At 45.6% G+C, this 19,428-nt stretch overlaps 1 protein-coding gene and 1 long non-coding RNA gene across 3 annotated transcripts in view; one reads left to right on the top strand and one right to left on the bottom strand.

The window, feature by feature from the left end:
* Positions 1-17,593: 17,593 nt before the first annotated feature.
* On the bottom strand, positions 17,594-19,240 carry LOC104138118 (uncharacterized). The gene is made up of 3 exons (XR_011142125.1): positions 18,733-19,240; positions 18,128-18,237; positions 17,594-17,788 (listed from the first exon to the last, which is right to left on the bottom strand). It is a non-coding gene; the product is annotated as an uncharacterized lncRNA (long non-coding RNA).
* Positions 18,326-19,428, top strand: part of FBXW4 (F-box and WD repeat domain containing 4) — a 65,352-nt gene continuing 64,249 nt past the window's right edge. For both annotated transcript variants that reach the window (XM_068949838.1, XM_068949836.1), the window contains exon 1: positions 18,326-18,866. In XM_068949838.1, coding sequence (XP_068805939.1) covers positions 18,589-18,866 — 278 coding nt within the window. In that variant the 5' untranslated portion in view covers positions 18,326-18,588. The remainder of the gene's footprint in view (positions 18,867-19,428) is intronic.

The following is a 19,428-nucleotide window of genomic DNA, read 5'->3' as shown; positions in this document are numbered from 1 at the left end:
CATCCTGGGAATTAGTCTTCCTCTTTTCTATCTTTGGAGAGCTGGATTGTCAGAGCGTGTGGAAAAATAAGAACTTCAGAGTAAGCAGAAGACCTGAGAATCTAGCTTTCCAGCCCCTCAGGTCTATGAACAAATGTTTCATCTGCAGCTTGTGTATTTAACTGTTTGGGCTGAATACAGCAGTTCTGATCAGTACATCTTCTGTGTTTCTCATTCCTCTTGCAGCTGTTGCTAAATGCATCCTTCCAGGAGAGGGTAATGGGTGCCTCTCACCTGCTGGAGCTGGATGAGATTTGCCTGCTCAGACCTTTTCCGCAAAATAGAGAAGGTCAGTTACGAACAGAAAAGGTTGATTTTGTTGGGGGCTTTTTTTAGAAACTGAAAATGCTCATCAGGAGCCTGGCTTAGCTTTCAGCAGCCAACACAACTGAGCCAACTCTCAGCAGAGAATTCGGCAAGAGAAACAGTAGAAGCTTTCCGGGGTTATTTTGTTGAAGTCCCACATCCTTATCCCTCCTTATAACTTGCACCGCAACAACCAGTGTTTTTCTCGGCTCTGCTCAGACGCAGAGTAAGCCCCACAGATCTTACAGCTGGAGCTGAAAGGAGGTGGCAAAACTCCATTTTAGAGAGAGGGAGGGGGCAATCAATGCCCAGAAAGAGAAAGATCCCAAAGGAGTCCCAGCAGAGCTGAGAATCAGCTGAATCAATCTACAAGAGACCAAAAAAAGGTTTAGAAGTGATCCAATGGATGAAGCAATGTATTTATCAATAATTGGAGCTATAAATGAAGTATAAAACCACTATATTAATCTCTTTCTAAAGCTCACATCTGATTCCCTGTCTTTGAGTGAAAGTTGGACCCTGTCCCATATCCCAGCTGGAAGGAACCTGTTTTCAAATGTGAACAGATTTTAAGGCCAGGGGGACTATTCTGCCTGTCAGGTCATCTTCTGCAAAACAGGTCGTCAGGTCACTCAGTGTCTTCTGAGTGAAGGCCATGGTCCTTTTTTGAGGAAAAGGAAGGAAGGATATCCAGCACTGATTCAATATTTTAGTGTTATTTGGTATTTCTGGTCTGAAATTGCCTAACTTCAACTTATGGCACTTGATCTTGTGCCCTTTTCTTCCAGCTTACAGAGCCATCCAACCTGACCAAGCTTCTGCACGCCCTGAAAGCAGGTGTTCCAGGCTTCACATAGCTCCTGCAGCTATTGTTTAAGCTGATTCCAGTCTATCAACTGGACGTGAAGTGAAGCCAAAGAACTGGCTCTTGTGAAGTAGCGATGAGCGATCTGGCCATGGTGTCTAGCAGTGGAGCCTGACATTGGCTTGGTTCTGTCCAGGATCTTGAGGAACAAACGATGCAGTGACCACCCACACGGATGATGTCCCCTGCTCGAGGCTGATGTTTCCCAAGAGGTGCTTACAGGGATTTTTGGAGTGATTGAAGCTGACTGTGGAGATGTAACCCTCCTTCAGCTGGGGACATTGTAATGCCTGTCTTTTCTGAGGAACAAAAGCAGGGACGGTCCCTGTGGGAGGTGCACAGCTACAATCTCCCGTCCATTGCCTACTGTGACTTAGGCAAAGGCTGAAGCACTTCTCTAAAGCAAAGATAGCATTTCTTTTATAAAGAACACTGAAATCTTGAAACTCTCCATTGTCCAGGAGAACTCCATCTCTGGCCATTCAAATAGCAGTTGGTAAAGTCTGAGCTGTGCTTTGCTGTCAGCTACAGTGGGGTAAATCCACAGTCATTCCTTTGACTTCAGTAGCATCACTCTGGATTAGTTCAGATAGGAGTGGAGTTGGTTTGACCTGCTTATCCTGACTGGCCATGTTTGCAAAGTTCTCCTGTACCAAACCACCACAGGGACAGCAAAGAGCACACAGGTCTTTGTATAACCAAAGATTTTGGCAGAATCTGTGTTTTGAAGAGCTGTTCTCCAGTCTCACGACGTTGCCCTAGAGTGCTTCCCCAGGAGTGGCCTAAGGATGGAGGGGGGCACACCTCGGTTGGGGGAGGAAAGGATGATGTCATGAAAACCATGAATTTGCTAGGGCATGATTGCTGCATGTTGCAATAGATGCAGCACCTGGCTCACTGGCCTGATTCCCACTGCTATCATGCCCTCAGTAAAAGTTGTTAATAAGAAGAAAATCTCTTTCCTGCTAATCCCTGCTGGCTGGTGAAGGGGCATCCTCATCTTCCCTGCCAAAAGACTGGGGGGCACGGGAGGGGAGAGAGGTGCTTGCTGACACACGCTGAGGCCTCGGTTGCAGGGCCCAGCGAAGTGTCTGCACTTCACTCCCACTCAGACAGATCATTGCGAGGAGCTGAGGGTTTCACCACCTCCCCCTATAGAGCTAAAGGTTTGCCTTGCACTTGACACCAGTGCAGGGGGATTACTTGCGCTTGATGACAGTCTCTAGCAAAGCAGCAGCCTGTCCTCCATGAATGCTCTCCTTTGGCCCTTTGGAAGAAGGAGATTTACCGTTCCCAGTACAAGGCTGAATGCCAGGGCCCTGGAGGAGCTGCAGCATGATGCCGAGGTTACCTTACACAGGCAACGCTGCCAGCTGGTGCAGCGAGATGCGGCAGCCCCGACGCTCCATGTGCCCAGGCACTCTAATCACCTGTCAGGGCTCCCCAAATCAAGTTTGGGGCTCCTGGGGGTGGGGGGAGGGGCAGCCTATCTGAGCATCAGCAAAGATGAGAAATGTCCCTACAAGGAGGAGAAAAGCCATGGCTGAGATTTTTCACCTAGTCACAAGGCTCCCTGAGCTGGGATTTCAGACAAACCCTCAACTCTGACTTGGGACTCCCTCATACACGATGCGTCTTTTGCATTTGCTGCCTATGACATGGGAGGCTCTCCTGTGATATGAGCAAAGACACAAGGTGCAGAGTTGCTAAAGGAAGCAGGACCCAGGGTAAGTCCCCATTGGAAGTGCAGGAGACAGAGGATTGCTCTCTGTAAGCCAGCCGTGCTCACCTGTGGAGAAGGGGAAGAGGAAGGTATGGGTCTGACCCTAGTTCTTTCTAAAGTATGTTCCCTGGGAATGAATGTCCATGGAGAGAAAAGGAAACCTAGTGCCAAACAGTCAGGGAAGCATGTGGGCTTTTAATCCTCCTGTCATCTCAAGAGCAGCCAGAGCAAGCAAACATGCAGCTTCTGCTATTGAGACCAGATGAACCCCTAATGGGCCACTTCAGTGGACCCTCACTTAGGGAAACAATGGGTGAGGCAAAACCCTGGTGATGTGGGCAACTATTTCTCAGCTATTCTGCCGGGTAGCACCTGCAGCTCGCTGTTTGTCAGCTGGCCTGTCCCAGAGCTGGGCACACTGCACAGCATGGTGAGCCTGGCCGGACCCTGTCCTGCTGCTGTGGTCTAGAGGAGCTCCGCTAACTTCTCCGGGGAGATGTCTGGCCCTGAGGTCAGAATCTGCTCCATAGTCTGGGAGGTATCACAGGTACTGTGTGCTCAAACCGTTGTTACTTGTGGTGCTTTTCATTCCTGGTTGCCATCCACGTGGGAAAGCTCTGTGTATATTGACTTACTTCTAGGTGCACTCCCTTGTAGGTTTTTATCAAGGAAATGCATACTCCTGTTGCAGTTACTTGAAGCAGCTTTGGACCCTGGTAGGCAGCCAGGATGCAAAAAGCTGCAAGCCCAAAGAGCAGCCACCTAGGTGCTGGAAGGGCACAAAGAGCATGGGGAAGGTAAGAGGAGGGTCACCAACACGCTGAGGAGCGCTCATCCTCAAAGACCTTTCTGCAGAGCCACTTGCTCTGATTTAAAACTATTGGCTGATCCCTGCAGAGGTAGAAACTCTGAAGTCGTTTGTTGCTATATATTTTTAGGGACATACATATTCTTCCACACCAAAGCAATGAACGTATACCTCTGCTAACAGCCTATGCACAGAAGTCTCAGCATTAATCTATAAAACCGAGCCGGTGTATAAGCAGGGTGAAGGCCAAGGCACTGCAGGACAGTGCTTTGGACTTAGCCGCAATTTGAGTGCCTGAATTACTGGAGAGAGCTGGCATTGCTCTCATGGGAGGCAACAGGTCTTCCTGAGTTATTTGGATGGTGTTGAGCTGCTAAGGGAGAGTTTGACCTTCCTTGAAACTAGAGCATCCAGCTCAGTCTGCTTGACCTTAGAAGTGAGCTTTGCTGCAGGAGACACTGAAGTGAGCGCTGAAGGCAGCAGCTTTGCTGAGGAAATGCATTAATTCAATGTACACTGCAGTTTTTGTCTGAAAAAATGTTGATGTAGTAACATTCTCCACAGTAACTAGGGGTGGATTAAAGGTCATACAGATAATGCAGCATGCTGGATTCATAGGCAGCAGACAGGGAGAGTCCTTGACCCAGTGGGAATGCCTCCCTAAAGTATCTTCACTGCAGCTTTGTCTGATCTTTTCAAGAACTAGGTTTGCATTTCTCTTCTAGAAGGTTTCACTCTTGCCTGGAGCTTTGTCCTAAGATTTAACCTAAATTTCCCTTTGCTAGCTTTATCCTTATAGCCCCTATTAATGCAGTGTTTTGTCCTACTAAATTCTTTTGCTCTGGGATGTTACATCTCTGCATGCTGGAAACACTTGGCTAGCAGGTCTACACGGGAATCTTTCTGCCATTGTTTGTAAGCTATGGGGCAGCAGCTTAGTGTTGTGTGGGGAGGCAGGGAAACATCTGCTTGTGACATAGAGGCAACTATACATGTCCACCACCCAGAAACAGCTTTCCATGTACACAGCTGAGTCTGGCTGCAGAGCATGCACCTGCATGATGGAAGGAGAGGGTTTCCCCAGTCTGGTGGAAACTTTGTGGACAGCTGAAGTTCATACAATGTCTTGCATGGTGGAGAACAGGCCTGCTACAGAAGCATTTTAAAGGATTGTTCTTGGAGGGGTTAAATTCAAACCCTAGCACTGTGGTCTGGGGATAGCCTGTGTCCCAGCAAGCAGAGAAGTGCGCCTAGGATATCAGCTCATGACATGGAACAAATCACCGGCCACCTGAGCTCCTCCCAACTTCTATGTAAATGGGAGATGATGCCAAATCGCTTCACAGGTCACTGGAAGTTTAATGCAAGTTTTCCACTGGGTTTGGAGCATGCAGTGAAGGTTGCTGTAGCACAAAACGTTGCTGTTTATTCTGCCATTATCATCCAGTGGAGGAAAACGCAGGGTTCATCGTGACATCTATTGAAATGTCACTGAAAAAAGACAAAAGTTCAGCAGCAAAATAACCTGGTCCTGCAGACAGACCCCCCAGTATTTTGTGCTCTGTCCCAGCAGAGGGAGCCCGAGTTTATTAACAAATCCGGATCCCAGAGATAGTTGCTACCAAGGTGGTACCAAACCCCAGGCAGGATGTGCACCGGTGGGGGAAGGTTGTGTGGTGGAGGAAGGCTATGTGCTGGTGGAGGAAGGCTGAGTGCCAGTGCAGGCCACCTGCAGCAGGTGAAGAAGGTTGCTGGAGGAGTCCAGCTGCGACACTGAAACCAGGACTGTGTTCCCACTGGGGGCCTCCAGGAAGCAAGCAAACAGTTCACCAGGAGGTCCTGCAAGTAACTCTACTCCCTGGAACACTGTGAACATGTCAAGAGACGGCTGGTTTGTGAGTGAAGAGGATGTGCTTATTGCATGGTGGGAAAAATAATGCACTGAAGAATGAAGCAGAGCCATGCTAAGGTGGATGCACTGAATTTAATTTGCTTCAGAGTTTTCCTCCAAGGCCTTGGCAGTGACTTGTGTACCTGTTTATAGCAGGCCAGCTAGTTTTAATCCTGCTCACTTAGTCAGTTCTCCCTATAGGATTCAAAAACATTGATCATTACAATGCTGTATCCTTAGCTGTTTGGCATCTAGCTCCTGAGTCTGACCCTGTTCTGGCTGCTGGGCAATGCTCTATAACCACTGCAAGCACAAGAGCATGGCCATCATCCACAGCTCCTTAAACCTAATGGGAGCTTTTTCACTGATTTCCCTGTGTTTTGGAGGCTCTGAGTTAGTGCACAGAGGGCTCAGTGCAAGGAAACAGGAACAGTTTGTGTGAATAGTGTTCTCGGCGCTCACGGGAATACCTTAAGCTTTCTCTGCAGACAACGTGGGATGAAACGTCTCACAAGGACACAGATGTGCCTCAGCTGCATGACCTGTCTCACAGCAAGTAGTTGCACTGATGCCATGAACTCACTCATAAATACAAGTCTACTTGGGAGAGGAAAGGCTGTTGCATTGGAACAGGGGAAGATAACTGATCATTTTAGGTCAAATCCAAAGACCATTTAAACCAGCACTCGTTACCCTTTAGTTCTCTAAAAGGAGTTACGCATTTCAGAAGTTGAATAGTGAACTGGGACATTCCAGGGCAAAGGGATAGGAAGACAAACGACTCAAGCTGCGCCCTGCAGAAAGCAGCAGACGGATATTTTCCAAGACAACTTTTGAAAGGAAGGTTAAATTTCTTCAAGATAAGGAGAGCTCCAGTGAGCTGGAATGCACCACTAACCCCTGCTCCCCAGCTTGTCCTATGATAACAGCTGTTGTGTTGGAAACCTAACGCTGATGAAAGAGTTAAAGGCTGGTTGATGGGCAATATCGGTGACACACCTCTGAATTGAGCATACTCCTGGAGTGAGACTGCGGACTGGTGTTACTCAATGAATAGAGGCCACTCCAAGGGAGTTTTTCCTTGAATAGAATGGGGTCAGGGAGCCGCTTTGGGGAACAATGGTTGCCACCGGCTAGCTGAATTTCTTACAATCACACACCATACCCCCTGATCAAATAGCTCCTTTGTCAGCCTGATATAAAAACATGTCATACAATGATGATCTGGAAGAATGACATGAGCTGGCCTTTCAAAGAGATCAGAAGGGCTTGTTTTGCACAAAAAGAGCCCCCATCAGAGTCAAGATAGAAAAAAAATGGAGAATAAAAGGGGGTGAATGGAAACAAACAGCAATAACAACAACAACAGAAAAGAGGGCAAGTTGGAAACTTGGGTCTGGCTTGTTTCACAGTGTCCCATGGCTGCAGCAGCGCAGCACAGTCGAGTCGAATCTGTTTCGGCATGGGTGTGGATGCCGGATTGTGCTGCCATTGGGTTTCCATTGTCATTCTGCACTGGGACAGAAGAAATTGCTGGATGGGAAAAGGTCACTTGGCCCAACGAACCATCTCCCTTCCCCCCCACCCAAAGTGTCTCAACGTCATCTCTGCTTTCTCACTGTAGTTCTCTCCTCTGTCTTCCTAATACAATGTTCATCTGCTGCCTTTATGGTCCTGTACAAAGTTCCAATTGCTCAGATGTCCATTCTTGTCCGCCTATTCACATGAGCTGGAAAATATCTCTGTGATGCCCAAATCCCTTTTTATCTTTCATATTTATTGTTCCTTGGAGAGAGTGCCCTATTTTTGACCCTCTTCCGAGGATTTTTAGGGACATAATTGAGTTTTCCTGCAGGGAAAGCATTTTTCCCCTAAGGAGTTTTTAAGATGTGCAGGCAAGTGGATCCTTCTTGGCTACTGCCAGGGGAACAGCATTCCTACAGTATCTATCGCAAGAGTCCCAAGAGATGGCATTTACACACAATCATGACAACTTTTGTAAGCTAGAAAGTTTTGCAGTCCTTGAAATAGGCAACTGAAGATGTCAGGCAGTTTCAGCACCTAAAAGTCTTTGAAACAGCTCATAATCAGGTTCAAAGCTTGTATTACGTAAAATAAGGAGTCAGACCATTCAGGAGAGATCACAGCGTATAGGATGCTGAGCTCTTGGGAAACTGCTCCTGAAAATATGCTGACAACAATGACAATATATCGAAGCTTTGCCCTGTGTTTTAGTTCTTTTTGATTTTTTTTCTTCGTATCAAAATGTTATTTTCCTCAAAAGGAGGGAAAAAAAGGTCAGTGAAAAAACATCCAGAAGACTGTCACGTTTGTATGATTAAGCATGGTAATTAGGAGGTAACACAGGTACAGTTGATCTCAACTCTAGCCACTTGCATTTGCGCTCTAAGACAAAAATCTGTGATCATACATTATTTCTTCTTTGTATGGTGTTTTATTTGTCCTTTTCTGCAATTTTGTGTAGAATCTGTTGCACTGCGCTCTACTCAGCATAACCTCATTTACAGGAAAAGTACCTAGTTAGCTGTATTTACACAGTTCACTCTTTATTAAATACAGAGAATATTATAAGCACACACACACACAATTCTGGTATGTTTGCAACAAACAACATTGTTGCTGAGCGGAATGCCTCAGCTCTTCAATTCCTTTACCTAAAAGGCTGCATTGCACAAAATTAGTGTCATAATTAATCACCTGAAACATATCTCTGAAAAGCTGTGCAGCTGGTTGAAAATAATTAGGCAATACTCTTGGCGCTGCCAAAGCAAAGATACATAGGAGACATTGGTTACAAATCTTCAACAGTTTAAGTTGCAAGGCAATTTCCAGATGCTACATGTGTATTTGAAGTAGCAGAGGAAAAATATCCCACTTTGTGTTCTTCCCTTTGTGAAATAATTTGGGATTATATCATGAAAGCTCATATCACAGCAGCACAAAATGCAGGTGGGTTGCAGCACGTGTAATGTGAAGAGTCTGAAGCTAGACATGGAAAACAGTATTTAGGCACCTAAATAAAATGAGATTTCCAGCAATGCAGAGTACCCAGCAGTTTTGCTTGAATTGCATAGGTATTCAGCAGCCGGGAACAGACAGACAGCTGTCTTTTAGTTTATCAATCTGGAAGGCAAGTTTTAGCTCAACGGCCTGCATTTGGGATTGCTCCAGCTGGAAACTGCAGGCAGCACAGAAGGTGACAATCCACTTCTTAAATGGGATGTCCCTCAGGGACGGGGTGACAGATAACATGACCTGAACTGAACACCTTCTAAGTGGTGAGTGGGTTTCTATAGTGCTGGTTTTGATCTATCCGTCCTTAAAGCAAATTGAAGCTGCCTACCTGAGAGACCTCTCCCTGTCATTTTGCGGCCAGCTGCAGCTAACTGAGGCAACTTGAGAAGAAGCTCTTGGCGTGCCATTATCAGTAGGCTGGACTTTGCAGGACGCTCCCCAGTTTGACAGGGAAACTGTTGGTTTTTTAGGGCAGGCTATAAAATCCTCACTGAGGCTCAGGCCTGCTGGATGTGGTGGAAACTCACAACTTTGCAACACTTTCATTTTTTTCACTTAAATGTTTTGTGGTGACAGTATTGTTTGGCTTTCACCAGATATTTCTGTTTTGTAGTTAGACTTGGCTGCTGGTTTTTTTTTTTTTATTATGGAAGTTCTGGAAAAGCCAAACGGCTAATTTTTGTATTGTCTTTGGATGATACCCTGTTTGGAGGTAAAGTAGCATGATTCCATTAAGCGCAATGAAACTATGTTTGCAGCAACCTTGCATCTGCCCTGAGATCTTGGACAGTTCAAGGACAGCAAAAGTTATGTTAAGGGAACACTACCTGCACAGTTAACTGTTCCAAAGGTTGGGAGACACAGAAGTCAGGTTGCACACATTCCTTAACTCTGTCCCTTTGTCGGCAGGTGGTACTATCAAAATTTAAGTGACAGAGTCAGTGTGGTTGTTTCCACATCACTTCTGCCTTCTTTGGCCTCCTGCCTCTGCTGTGCTGGACCTCGCCTGTTCAAATTTCTAATGAACCTTCTTGTATTCTACTCTGGTTCTTACCCTGCAGTTATAACCTTGGTATTGGGAGCAAGCCTGGAAAATTTCAGAATGAAAACTGAAACCTTCTAAAAGGTAGGAGCAAATAAAAAACAGAGGATATTAATATAGCAACAGTTAGACTTCAACTTTAATAATGTACGTTTTTTAGAGCATGTAGTGATTCAGATCAGACACAGATATTTGTGTGTGCTTCTGTTAAATCAGGCCTTCTGCCAATAATGCAATGAGGTGGCATAATATATTAGAATATTAATTACTAAGCTCTTAACTTTTCTGATGATGGATCTACTAAAAATACGTAAAATGGATATGTGAGAATTGATCAAAGATTCTGTGGGTTGTTACCACTGCTCGTGAGGCATTTCAAACCAAAGGAAAACCTAACTCCCATGAAAAAGATACCGTGTTTTTACAAGCAATAAAAACTACTGGTCACTTGATTGCTATGGGGATGGATATAACTAAACTGGGCTTTCTTAAGGCAGAGAGCACGATCTAAGAGAAACAAAAAAAGACATGGGAGAGAGAGGGAGAGAGAGAGCGCTGAATTGATTTCAGCCTGTTCAGGTCTAGCTGGAAAACACAATGCAGCGAAACGGTCCCTTAGTCGGCAAGCTTCTTTTCCTGGGTTTTTCCCATGGTTTGAAGTGGAGAGGGAGGGATGGTATTAGAAAAAGTGTGTGTGTGTGAGAGAGAGAGGCAAGGCTGTAGGAAAGGCAGAGAGAGATGAGAGACATCATTTGGAAGGGTGAAAAATAGTCCATTCCTTCTGGGGAGTGGAAAACTTTGATGTCAGTGTCTCTGATTTTAAAGTGGCAGTGTCAGGTTCAGGCTGAAAGGCCCCGGTATTTGAATCTTTGTCTGTGCTTGTGCTCAGGACTTTGCTTGTGCACACACCTGCATCTCCAGACACCTGTTGGGACATCCACTAAGCAAATGGGCCCTGCACTTCAGAGCGGGTGTTGGAAAATAATAACACACAAGTAGATGTCTTTACTGATTCCTTGTTTGGAAGTTCATGCCGAAAAAGCACATTTGTATATCTGTGTGCATGAAGAGGAAAAAGCCCTGTCAGTCTCCCCTCATCCCCCTTTAAAAAAGGTGTTTTCTTCCTGCAACTGTTACTAATGCTGTTATAATGCTCACAGTCACCAAATAGGTGAAGTACGACTACAGGGGAGGAGAATAATCTATGAGAGGCATTGTGGTTTGTCAGTCATCATATAATAGTAAATTCAGTTTCAAGAGTTACAAATGAAGTTTGGCAGTCAGAAGCCCTTTGTCCTCTACGCAGAACCGCAGGCATCTTGCTCAGCCTGGCTGCTTTGTCTTTTGAGCTGCATTTCAGTATGATGCTGCTAATAATTCAGGCATGTTAACAATGATGAGTCCATTGCAAGCCTAGAGGAAAAGAGAAAGAATAGGATCGGTTTACCACTTATGGCATGTGAATAATTCTGGTACAGCTGATCCAGTGTGCAAGTGGCTTTTTCTCCTTTCCTCCATTCCAGGAGCAGATCTGCACTCCAAGATCCGCATTCCAAGATTTGACTTGCAGTGGAGCTGTGAGAGCTCTTGCTCTGCTGGGCAGCAAGCTAATCTTGCTGGAATTGTCACCCAAAAATCATACCGGGCACTAACATGCTGCAAAAGCAGAAAATGTATTTGAGAATTATGTAGTGTTGAAGAACAAGTCAATGACAGATGTAAATGTGACTGGGATGGTCCTGAAAATGTGTTGTCTTGGTTTCTGGCAAGAACACAGGCATATGTGCCTGGGGTGGTTTATGGGTCCTGATGAGAGACAGACAATGAATCAATTTACGTTCAATTGACAAACTTTCTTTATTGGAGGGAGAGATTTTGAGTTAAGTCCCGGGAATGTTGGCATTTTCCTTCCCAATATTCATTTTCTATTTAAATAGATAGAGTGAAAGGCCTATTTTCATGGCAGGTGGGCTGGAGAAGTGGGGTTTTAATGACTCTTTCTTCTTGGATTTATAATCTGACACGCTGTGCGCACATGTGTTTGTCACAAAACTGTGTGAGGTGCCCACCTCCCATCCACGCGTTGTCCAGCAGATGTTAAAGCCATCAAGTGTGTTTGCTTCCAGTTCCAAAGGAAAACATTCTCTATTTTGGGATGTGGGATTTTTTTTTAACTGATCTAAACAAACAAACAAAAAATAGCCTTGGAGATGTAGGGCTTGCATGATCATAAGAAACCTGTGTAAATGAGGATCTAAGGCCTGTTCTCTGACCCATAAACTGGGTTAGTAATTAGTTGTTCCTGCAGTTTGTTGTTGTCACAAAAGCTGAGGTTAGGCTGAGGCCTACTTAAAAATCACATGAATTAGCAATATGGGATATCTAAACATACTCTTACTGCAGTGACTGATCATTAGTTACTATTTAGAATAATACCTGAGAGTCTGCAATCACAGACTCATGTCATGTTGTCACATGAGCAGGTCATGTTGTCACATGAGGTACTGTAGCAATATAGAAGAGACAGTACTTAGTCCCAAGGAATTTGCAACCAAAGGCCCCAAACCTGCACATGAATCTGCTAGGTGGGCCCTCAGGCTCATGTGGTAGCCTATTGCAGGACCAGAGTCCTAAGTGTATGGACAGAGGGATAACTTATTCTGTACATTCTTTACTTGTTGATTATATATGTGTGCCTCACTAATAAGAGACCCCCTGAATACTCCCATCTCACTCTCAAACCATATGTCCTGGAAGAGGCTGGTGTTGAGGGCAGAATCCGCTTTATGGCTTGGCTATGCTATAAATCTTAACACAGAATTCAGCCATTTGAAGTTTCAGTGATAAGGGAAGACAGAATTAACCAGTGAGAAACAGAAAATGTCAGTTTCCTGATTGAAAGAAGTCTACTTTTTCAAGTCTACTTTTTTCTACCGTGCAAGACAGGACTACTAGTGAAATGTTGCCTCCACTGCAGGGGAAGAGAGATGAAGCAAGCCTAGAACGCTTGTAATTCTGGGTCTGTGAATTCATAACTGGTACAGATAATTAGGCTATGTCTTGGTTGCCTGGTCAAGACAGACACAAAACTACCAGCACAACTAGGCTTGCTTACTTTCCATACTATTATCTTGTAAGTGAAGCTTCAGATATGAAGCTCCACTTCATCTAGTGCATCCTCTAGAGCAAAGGACTCCATTGTGCCCATGGGCACATGAGGAGTTAGGACACTGTGGGACTTGTTCATGGACAGGCCAGGGACTGTTTGAAGTAGCCATGTAGGTGGAAGGCAGATGCAGGATAAAATGAGTACCATAACTACTGCTACTCTGAGGATACTCTTACATTGCTTTCGAACCCCACCAAAATGTTTTGGAACAACCTGGGGAAATAATGAAAACTCAGCTGAAAATCTCTAGAAATAACTTTGTAAGTCTTGATCTTCCTCTCAAAGAAGTCAGCGGGAACTTGAATGTTTAGTTCCTCAGGCTCTAAGTATAAAAGGGAAAAGCCCCTAAAATATCTTCATAGGTAGTCCCTATAAAAGCACAAGATTCAAAAGCATTCCTTCAGGAGATCAAGGACGGTCCAGCCTTTGAAGCCTGGAGGATTGGGAAATTTAAAGATCTTTGTGGCAATCATATTGTGCCATTAGAAATCTACCATTTGGAACTGTAAAGTGTTTAAAAGGAATGATTCCAAATTCCACAGCTGTCCGGTGAGTGACAACTTGATGTGGCCTGGGGGGGAGGAAGAAGGTCATTGTTGAGAAAACAGTTAAAATGAACATTTTTCTGAACAGATGCTTTAGATAATACTTTGATAAATGAGGTTAAAAACACATAAAATCATCCGGATGACTTCCAGAAAATAACAGATTAGCAAAACAAGCAAACAAACAAAACTCAAAAGCCAAAGCCAAGGAATAGGGATAGGGCCAGTACTTAGTAGGTAATAGAGGAAAAGTCAAAATAAAATGAACAATAAATGGAGTCTAAAACAGCAAGATGAGACAATTGTGCTGGCTATGGGAACTGATACATTTTTATTACACTGCAGTTTTCCAAATGAGACAGCTTCCAGAAGCTGGCCTGTTAGTTTTGTTGCACTAAAATATTTGTCAATCCATTTGTTATTGTTTTGTTCTTAAACCATTCAAGCAGCTCAGCTGCTGATCAAAATAGGAAACCACTGCACGTGCCTAGCAAGTGGATAATGAAAGCGATCCCCTTAGTTTAGTATCTTTGTCAGCTGAGTGTAGTGAGAAAGGTAAGCCAATGGCATCACTGATGATAAACTGATTTAAGAAATGGTTTGTTTTCAGAATCTTTGGCATCATTATGAAGAAAGGTCCTGATCCTGTGACTGCTGAGAACCTTGTGGGAATGGCTGCTGGCTGGGTGCCCTCAGCTCTTACTAAAAACTCTTTACAGATGTGGTCTGGAAGCACACAGAATAGGGCCTGCTGGCATTATTTTTAAGGGAAGTTTTTTTCTTGTCCTTCAACAGAACTCATACCAAATATCTTCTAATTCTGATTTCTTCTGGCATACCTTCTATAGGCAAGATCATATCAAAATGAATAATTTGGAAAAGAAGGGAAAAATTTACCCCAAATTCAGCATAACCTTTCAATTTTATCCTCTTTAATCCTTTGATAATTTTTGTGCTTCTCCTGCAGAAAAGCAATTTTGTTAATCACCTTTGTGCCAGTCCCTGCATTCCTGACAATAGCGTGAACAGCTTCCATCAAAGTCTTTGATGTGGGAAAGACACACACACACACACACACACACACATATATATATAATCTGAAAACAATTCAGCTCCTTGGTTCTCAATGGCGAGCACTCTGCTTTAATAGAGTGCAAGTTCCGTGGAGGTTTCTAATCCTTTCTGCCAAACAGAAGAGTCACAGTCAGGTAGCACACCTTATTCAGAAGTTAAAATAACATGTTACTTGCTCTCAGAGAAAATCAAAACAACTCAAGATCAAAAACAGATTCCGCCAACCCTAACGGGATAGACTTTCTACTCAGATAACTCTTGATCTAAGTGTGTAACAAGTAACCTGCTTTAATCCCTCAAAGCGATGGTGTTACAGATAAGTACTGTAGTAGCAGAGGAGGTGTCTTAAGTTTCAGAAATACACAAAAGCGTTGGTTGGAAGGAAAAACAAAACAAAGAGCTGTCCACATGATTGTGTCTTTAGCTGAAAAGGTGTATTTGAGGGCACTGCAAGGAGGAATAAAACCCCTTGAAGACAGCACAAAAATGACAGGCAGGTATTGAAATGGTATTTCTTCCGAGCTGCACTTCATTGACTTACGCTGTTTAAGTATTTTATGGGTGCAAGCCCCCATTTTTAGCTTACAGATCCTAGATTTAGCTACAGAGGCTAGAATGATCTGTGACTTCAGCACAGAATCCTACTCTATTTTCAAGAGGTTCAGAGCAGCCAAGAGCTATGATAAAACTGGGATTTTTGACTACAAGATTTTTGAAGTAGAAAATACTATTGATTATATGATTATACTGCACTAAGCACCTGCACTGAATCCTTTATTAGAGTAAAAAAACACAATGAAAATAATCATGCTACATGTACAATTTTAGTAAAGGTTCTGAACCTTCCTTGGTTTCTGCGCCTGCAGACACCTACATGTGTACTTCCTTTTCCACTCCTGAGATGACTAGTACCACTGGGTCCTTTCCTCTGAGGCTCTGAACATTCACTGCTTACCACTGTAACCAGTGTGACAGTAATAAAACTTCTGACGGTGAGGAGGGCTGTGTGATGGGCAGCTTTGATAGCCCCATAGTAGTTGCAGTAGCTGAAACCATGCCTAAGAATAAATGTATGCAGTTGCAGGTCCATTTCTCTCAAAAACAAATAAAATAATTGATGGCAATATCCGGGTTTTGGCCAAAGATTAATAATTGCTAGTACCTTGTCAGGCAATTAGCTGCACTAGAAAACAAAGCTTATATTTAAGAGCAAGGTATCTCATTGTTTTCTTCATACTGCTGTTTGTGCCTCCTGTCTGGATCACATCTGGTCCTTTCCACAGTTACTGCATGCAAATAGATGTTTCATCTGCTTGAAATCTTTCATAGTTCTTTATCCCTTGGGTCACAGATCGCAAGGCGCTAAGGGCCCACTTCTACAGCCGCACTTGTCCACGCTTTGGTCTTGGTCTCCGAGTGGGCCACACGACATGTTACTTTGCAGCCAGGCTCCTTTTAGAGTGCACTAAGTAGTTTCCTTGGTGAAGGGGCACTGGCACAAACTGAAGGCTGTTGTACACTGGGATCTTACCCTAATGATACAGCCAGATAAAGATACAGCCAGACTGTATCTTTGAGGGGGAAAAAAAGCTGATATTGTTTTAAAAAAACCCAGTAATGGTGAACTACCACCAACCTTGATAAGCTGTTTGAACAGGCAATTTTCTTCACTACAGAAATGTGCTTCATTTATGAGTATGTTTCCCATCACCTTCTGTCCATAGCTCTTATCTCTTTGTCTGGTAGACTGAAGAGCCTGCTATTACCAGATTTTTTCTTCTCCTGTTTAAGTGCTCATAAGGTAAGATCAACTCGCACCTTAACCTTCCCTTTAGAAAGCTAAATAGACTGAGTGCTTGGGTCTCACTATAAAACATGTTTGACAGTCCGGTAATCGTTCTCGCTACTCTTCTTTGAAACCCCTCTAGTTTTTCAACATCCTTCTTGAAATGTTGGCAGGACAAATTATTTCCAAAGCAGTCACAACAGAGTCAAAACCAGAGGTAAAAGAACCTCCCAGCTCTTGTTTGTTTCCCAAGACAGCACTAGCCCTTTGGTCACAGCACTGCAGAAGGAGCTCACGTTCAACTGAATTATTCATCTTAATGAAGACTTTACGGAATTGCAGCTTTGCAGGATAGAGTTACATCCTTTCAGTGTGACCTACATTCTTTGTTCCTAGATGTGAGACTTTACGTTTGGCTTGACTGAAATACATACAATCTGATTATGTCTAAACTTAACATGGAGTTCTGCAGCCATGAGCACCCTCTGCATGATTTACTCTTCCCTCAGCCTTTATGCCTCCTACAAAGCTTTGCCAATAACAATTTCAGATTTTTTTTTAGGTCACTAACACAAATATTAAATTGTGTATGGTCAACAAACTGCCTCTGTGGGACCTACTGAAAAAGACCAACTTGATAATAAATCTGTATTTGCAATAACAATTTAAGACAGAGAAGTTATTCAGCTTTTAATGTATTTAACGTTTTGAACATTGTCAATTGATTACAAAAAAGTGAATTATATTTACTTACGTTTAATGTCATCAAAAAGATACCAAGTTAATTTGATACAAAACTGTGTTCATGCCAATTTTCCATAAACTCATGTAAAGTGATGTTCATTAGATTACCTCCCTTTCAATTGACTACTTAAGCCCCATACCAGATGTGCTGTTATTTTCCCTGAGCAAAAACTTAGGCTGAGAAATATTCTAATTACTTGGGCCATCTGATTCACTTGTTATAAACGCTGATAAAACTTTTGCCTTCTTCTGGAACTAATAGAACCTGAGTTCCAGGTTGTATTAAAACTCATGTAAATGGACCAGATAGCTCCTCAGACAGCAGCTCTGAACCTGTAGAATACAAGGCTTCCAGAGCTGGTGATTTAGTCCTATGAATACTTGAATGCTTGAGATTATACAGGCACGATGACCTTCTGGAACAGGACGTAAGTGCTGTCTAAAGGCTTGTCTGCTATGGTAACCTCATTATACGCTGAAATTCATTTTCCTACACCACTATGCAAGAGGAGATGCAGTCCGTGGTGGGTAAGTGATACCTGTACAAAGCATTCTAGGCAGATGATGAACTTCTTACAATTTATTTATCTTTTAATTTTGAAGGAGAAATTTCCTCAAACATTTCAATCTTCTGTAGAGTGGAAAATACTGTAAGAACGAATAACAACACTCTGCTCATATTTTCCTGCTGCACTGTCTGTGGGGAGCAGCTTTGCCATTTTGGATCAGGATCATTCTGTGCTGCCAGTACTCCAGGCTCCTGTGGATGGCAACAATGACTCAGTTATTATGAAGTGTTCCTTTCTGGCGGTGTGCATGTATGTGTGCGCACGCACACACGTGAGAAGACTTTTCAGCCCCTGCTTTGTGGAGCCCTGGATGGGGAACTGATTGCACCGAAGTGTCCACATGAAAAGCCAGCCTTAAATCCGCTGCAAGCAGGGCCTGCTTTTACATGGGGAAGACCCTTTCTTTCAAAAGGCCCAGGAACCTGGGAGAGCTGAAAACTGCTGTGCAACACCAGCTGACCCCTGCTGTCTTTTCAAGGGTGACAGGCACTCCTGACCCTGCTCAAGGATAATTAATGAACATTAATCACCTTGCTCTTCACCTTCCTTTGCAGGGCTGCTGCATCCAGCGGGGGCCGCTCCAGGTGCTGCAGCACATGCTCTGGCTACCTGGAATCGCCATCCCCACCATTAATTATTCCTGTTGTTAATAAACACGCAGGGAGGGTGACGTTATTAATCCTAGCTGTGAAGGATACCGACCCGTGTGCCTGGGTGGGGGCGCTCGGGGAGGCACTTCCGCAGTGGGCAGAGGCCGGGGGAGTCCCAGTGGCTCCCGTTAACGAATTAACTCGCTAATGAGGGTGGGCTCGGCAGGCCCTGTGCCCCCCCCCCCCCCCCGGCCGCCGCCTCCTCCCCCGGAGGGGGGCAGTGACAGGCAGCGGCTCCTGCCCCATGTGACTGGGGAGCGGCTGCCCCCGTCCATGGCTTGGCCTCCCCCGGGCAGCAGCAGCTCCGGCTCCCGGGGAGGAGGGGCAGGAGCTGCTGCTCCATGGGGAGGAAGGGCAGCCCCCGATCCCCCCAGGCGGAGGGGGGATCCCGGGCCGCCTCCCCCCCCCCTTCCTCCTCCTCCTCCTCGTCCTCCTCCCCGCTCTGGGCCTTACCCGAGGAGCTGCTGCTCCTCATCTGCTCCTACCTGGACGCGCAGGCCTTGGGCCGCCTGGGCCAGGTCTGCCGCCGCCTGCGCTTCTTCACTAGCCGCGATGTCCTCTGGAGGCGCATAGCCCGCGGCTGCCTCAACTCCGGCTTCACCCAGCTCGGCACCGACCTGTAAGCGCCGCGGCGGCGGCGGAAGGGCGGGGGGGAGGCGGCGGCGGCGGCTGGGAAAGGCCGGGGATGCTGCGGCCTAGCTGGTTGCTAAGGGGCGTTCTGCGCTGCTGGCGTAGTCGCTAAGGGGGGGCTCCCCGCTGCCGCAGAGGGGCGGGGGGGGGGGCGCGCTATTCTCGAAGCGCGGCTGCGCCGTCTCTGGCCTGCGCCAGTAGGGGCGGCGAGGGCAGGGGAAGGGCCGCGGCGCGGGGCCCGCCGCGGGGCCGCCCCCGCGAGGGGAGGGACCGTGTGTGGCGGCGTGGGGCCCTGCGTGTGCCGCCGCAGCCCCCGGGCCGGCGGGGATGCGCTGGTTTTGCTCTCTGTCCCTGCGAGGAAGTGGGCGAGCGTGCTGTGGGGCAAGGCCCGGCCTCGCTGGGGGGCGGCGGGGGGCAGGAGATCCCTGGGATCAGCTCGGCCCCCCCGGCGGCTAAACCGCCTTCTCCAGGCCCCAGCAGTACGTGTTTCTTAGATTGTCCCGCTCACGGAGCGGCTTGTTGTTTGTTACTCCTGCTACCACAGAGAAGGG

This window comes from Struthio camelus, chromosome 7 (assembly GCF_040807025.1).
Source record: "Struthio camelus isolate bStrCam1 chromosome 7, bStrCam1.hap1, whole genome shotgun sequence".
NCBI lineage: Eukaryota > Metazoa > Chordata > Aves > Struthioniformes > Struthionidae > Struthio > Struthio camelus.
The sequence above is the reverse complement of the archived record's forward strand: the minus strand, read 5'-3'. Positions and strand labels throughout refer to the sequence as shown.